The sequence below is a fragment of the Mus caroli genome, chromosome 1 (genome assembly GCF_900094665.2).
Source record: "Mus caroli chromosome 1, CAROLI_EIJ_v1.1, whole genome shotgun sequence".
NCBI lineage: Eukaryota > Metazoa > Chordata > Mammalia > Rodentia > Muridae > Mus > Mus caroli.
The window spans coordinates 28,298,044-28,303,218 of NC_034570.1; the positions used below are offsets into that span (position 1 = coordinate 28,298,044).

Sequence of the window (5,175 nt, forward strand, 5' to 3'; positions counted from 1 at the left end):
TGGACTTGCAAACTTTATATGCCCCAATATAGGGGAATGCCAGGGCCAAAAGAATGGGAATGGGTGGGTAGGGAAGTGGGGGGCGCTATGGGGACTTTTGGGATGGCATTGGAAATGTAATTGAGGAAAATACGTAATAAAAATATTAAAAATTAAAAAAAAAAGAAATTACACAATAAAAGTGGAATCGTACTTAAAGAAAAAAAAAAAAGAAAGAAAAACAGAAGGTATCCATACAAACTCTCTCTCCTAGTCTGGAATATTGTGGGGGGGGGGGGGGTTTCTTTGGTTGTTCTGTTTGGCTTCTCGGCAACTCAACATCAGGTAACTTTTCTAATTGAAGAATATTGAAGAATATTCCTAACAAAAATTTTTAACAAGTAGTATCTTATGAAATATTCATTCATCATCTTTTTTAAATTGTTTTCTAAAAGGGTTTTTGCTGTGGTTAAGTCTCACGGCCTGGAACTCCAGGGTTCAAGTCACCGCTTGTCTTGATCTTCCAAGTCCCTGGGGCTACAGAGGGCCATCTTCTGAGGAGAGAGGTGGGCTGGAGTTTTCATTTTAAAGAAACTAAGCTTTCATGAGGAGCACTTTCTCTAAAGTTCTGCCACCTTTTACAGACACACATCTGCCTGCTATCCCTGTGGGATCTTCTGAACAGGAGCTGACAATACTACGAGGATCAGTGTCAACCCCTGTGAGTCCTTGGTCCTCTTTCTCTGTACCCTCTCCAGCCTGACTCCCTTAGCTATGCTCCCTCTAGGTCCCACAGACCTCTTCCCTCACCCATAAACGTGTGGTCCTCTACTCCTAACATGGGCTGTCTCTGTCTAGCCCCAATAGGAGAAGATGTGCCTAGTCTTACTGCAACTTAATAAGCCAAGGCCAGTTGCTATCCATGGGAGCTGTGCCCTTCTCTGAGGAGAAAGGGAGGAGGGGTAGAGGGAGGGACTGAGAGGAGAAGAGGGAAGGAATCATTTATTGATGATCGGAAACCCCTGCACATTTAACAGAAAACCTAGAACTTCCTTCAACCTAGAAGCCCATGACTGTATCCTTCTTTCTTCCCTGCCTTAGGGTGAAGCCTAAGAGAAGCCTGCATGTCCGGTCCCCACGGCCTCATTGCTTATTTATTCCTTGGTAGGACACAGACTTCCAGCTGTACCATTATTATAACACTGTGGCTAAGTCCGAGGGCTACATTCAGTCAGCATTGTACACCTCTTACCTAACTTCCCTGTGGTGTGTGACAGTGCCCCATGCTTTCCTTTGGCATCGTTGAAACAATGTCCTCTCATCGTTGAAACAATGTGCTCTGGCTAGGCCTTAGGGAAAATCTCTCCATGGTATTTCTACCACTTTCTCTTCTGACTCATCTCCCACCCCACCCCCACTCCCACCCCCTGTTGCCCATATGGCTAAAACTCTGATATGCTGTAGATTCAAGACATTTATTTCCTCTCTCATCTCTCTTCTTTGGTAAGCTCAGCCATTTCCCTAACTGTAACCATCACCTAGAGAGTGACCAGCAAACACTGCCCACATTAAAATCACCCTTACATTGTACCTAGCTACTCACATCCTTTACATATTCCTTGCGATCATTTGAAACCTAAATTGTCTGAAATTACTAATTCACCAGCAACCTTAGTCTCCTCCTCTACCCTGGAGTTAAAGACAACATTCTACAAGTAGGATTAAGGCTTCCTCTGATTTGAGCAGCCAATTTGAGTCACTACTGAGTTAGGAAGAACAAATGTAAAGCAAGTGAGCCTTGATACCGTCATTTAAGGAAGATATCACATGGGTAAGCAGGTTAATTAATAAAGCTGTGTGCCTGCTATCCTGTTCTAATCAAAAGATTAGCAAGGTTTGTAACCCGCTAACACGGTGATCTCTTGGATGAAGCCAAACCTGTAAATTCTCTGATAACAAACTGTACCTTACTTCATCAGCACATAGTGGGCACTCAATTGACACATAGTAGGCACTCAGTAACTACTGAGTGCTGTTAATGTGAAAATAAACTTACTTCTACACGTTACTCAGGCAAATGGTTTTCTGTGTTTAACTTTTAATAAGAGAGTTAAACTCAATGAAAAAATATGGATATGTTACATCTTCAGTCTCAGTAATATCTTATAACAAAATGGCCTAGATTACCAGGTTAGCAAAAGTACTGCACTAATTCTGAGTGACGAGATTCTGTAAAATAATTTGGCAATTTCTCTCTACTGTTCCTTTGACTTTTATAGGTATCAGAATAATCTCCCAAATGAGATTTATTGAGAAATTTAATTAAAATGCTATTCAAATGCTATTCATCTTTCCTCTTTCATCATTACAGGCACCAACATTAGGACAAATAATGATTCCAATAACACCCTCCAAGTCACACAAGTTATATAGTTCATGCAACATGCAACTCAATGATAATTATTTTTTCCTAACAAGATTGCCATTAGAATCCCTCAAGTCACGTGACCAGCATCCCCATCCCCCCCGTCTCTTTCTCTCCCCCCCCTCCCTCAAGTCCCATGTATCCTAGACCTGCCTATAGCTCTCTACACAGTGGAGAATGACCTTGAAGTTGTAATCATCATGCCTCTATCTCCCAAGAGCATATGTTGCCAAACCCTGCTGATGTCATGCTAGAGAGATCAACCCAAGGTTTCATGCTCACTATAAAAAGCACTCGACCCACTGAGCTATGTCCTTAGCCCAGTTCTTTGCCACTTTGGCCTTAAAAAAGGAAAGATCAAAGAAAACCATCATACTTGACAGCCAAGACACAATCCAGCATGCTTGAAAGGCACATCCCCTAGGGTTACTCTGTAGAACAGGAGGTGCCAAGCTATGCACACCAGCTGCCACCCTACCTACAGATGCCTCTGACACAGTAATAAAATGAGAAGCCATTTGGTTTAATAACAATAAAAAAGCAACATCCAGGCCTAGTTGCCTAGCAACCAGTCTTGAATGAACTCCATGGAGAATGAAAGCCCTAAACAAATGTACAGTTTGTTCAAGTTTCAAGGACTCAAAGAGACATCGGTAGTTAATCTAAATTCTAGGTGACAATTACCATACTGAGATGGAAGGAAGAGAATCTGTCATGATTGCACAGAATCAAGTATCCACTAGAGCTAAGAAGCAACCTCTTTTACTTATGTGTGGAACCAGCAAAATTTTAGGGCAAACTGATTTATAAAATATAAAAATTTCATTCAGAAGGAAAACAAAAGATGTCAGAGACATCTGGAGGCATATGTTGCACTTCACTCTGCAGATCACATACCACCTAGTAGGTGTGGGATATAACCTGGCTATGGGCAGTAGGAGGACAATAACAGCATCAAATCCTGCAATCAACTGCCTCTGTCTGGGTCAGGCCAAAAAGAAGGAACTACATGACCACAGAACATGACACCTGACCCAAAGGACACACAACCATTCTCCAGTTATTGTTCTTACCAGCAGGAATTCCAGACTAGGCACCAGGCTCAGGCTTTAAGCAGAATGAAGGGGGGTGGAGGGCAACAGAGAGAGAGCAGCTAAAGCCAAGAACATAATCACATCTGGCAGGAGTGTGAACCACATCAGAGGGAAAAGCACGAGTTAAGGAGAATGGATAACAAGCTAGTGAAGTAAGAGAGATACTTTGAAGATAAAAATCAAAAGACTTAGAAGGGTCAGAGAGTGAAGATTGAACAACATACTCAAACTTGAGGTCTGGGTTTCTTGACCTGTGAGTGCAGCTCTAGGAGGTGAAGCATATGTATATATATAGGATGAATGCTACCAGGCACCAGGAACACTAGCCTTAACCACACCCCACAGCCTTGCCCTACAAAATCAACTACATGAAAAAGTGAAAGTCGCTGACCCCAGGGGAGCAAAGGAAAGGAAAGGAAAGGAAAGGAAGCAGTGGAAAAGATGAAAATCAATAATGCCTGAATATAAAATTTCTGAGTGACAAGGGAGAAAGGAAAGCTTGGGGACAGAGATGGTACGGTGGGTAAGAACACTGGCTGCTTTTGCACAGGACCAGGGGTCAGTTCCCAAACCAACAAGAAGGCTCACAAGCCAGTTCCAGTTGACCTCCTCCCACAAGGCTAGAACATGTTGCCCACACATATAGACATGCAGAATACTCATAAAATAAATAAATCTTTAAAAACTTAAAACTTAGAAACTATAAAGAGAAACAGTATTTTTGACTATGTAAGTCTTGTAAATATAAGTAGGCTAAATAAAAATGTAGAGAGAATGAGTTAGAGCAAATAAAAGTCACAATCATTTATACTTCAAATACCTGAGATCAAATAAAGTCAGGAGACGGTATAAATGTATAAATAGTTCTATTAATTAATTAATTAATTTATATGCAGACACACACATAGATATACATATGCATTGTGTGTATAGTATAAATCTATAAATAATATAAATGTATAAACAAAAACTTTATACATTCTTATTGAATTAGCCAAGGATAGCCAAGTATTCAAGTTGACTTACAGAATTCAAGCAAATAAAAGCAATGTTTAGACACCAAGGTAGGTTGGCACTGACAAGTGTGCCAAGGCTTTGCCTTTGTTACCTGAGGTGGTTGAGCAGAGGCTGAAGCCGTTCATCGGACTGCACAGCAGGCAGTGACCTGGCTGTTAGCTGAAATCAGAGAAACAGAGAAAAGGGTCAGGAGAGTGGCAGGCTGGAGGGGCGGGCAACACTGAAGGCAAACAGGACGGCCGAGGGGACACTAAGGCGGGGAGGCAGCCAGGGAGGCAGCCAGGGAGGCCATGCACAGATATGAGGGACACTTTCTGCTTTAAATCAAGGACTTAATCTTTAATTCATCAGGATTGAATAACTCCATGTTTCCAGCACAGGCTGAGGCAGGAAAGCAGAGAAGCTAAACAAAAGCAAAAGCCAACTACGTTGTCTTGAGGACATAAATTAAGTTACTGCACTTCAAATGATGAGAAAGGAATGTAAGAGAAGAGCCCAGACATCTGAGTTTGTGGACGAGCCTCTACTCACAAGCCCGTTATCTCTGTAACGAAAATCTGAGAAAGCGCTAAACATTAAGATGTATAAAAAGCTTTCCAGGAGGACCACAGGCCTCTTCCAGGCGGAACAGCACCGGGGTAGCTAGAGCGCAGGGTCGGC

At 42.1% G+C, this 5,175-nt stretch overlaps 1 protein-coding gene across 3 annotated transcripts in view; it reads right to left on the bottom strand.

Moving 5' to 3' along the window:
* Nucleotides 1-5,175, bottom strand: part of Prim2 (DNA primase subunit 2) — a 213,855-nt gene that overhangs the window by 74,157 nt on the left and 134,523 nt on the right. For all 3 annotated transcript variants that reach the window (XM_021161843.2, XM_021161852.2, XM_029476392.1), the window contains exon 8: nucleotides 4,607-4,674. In XM_021161843.2, coding sequence (XP_021017502.1) covers nucleotides 4,607-4,674 — 68 coding nt within the window. The remainder of the gene's footprint in view (nucleotides 1-4,606; nucleotides 4,675-5,175) is intronic.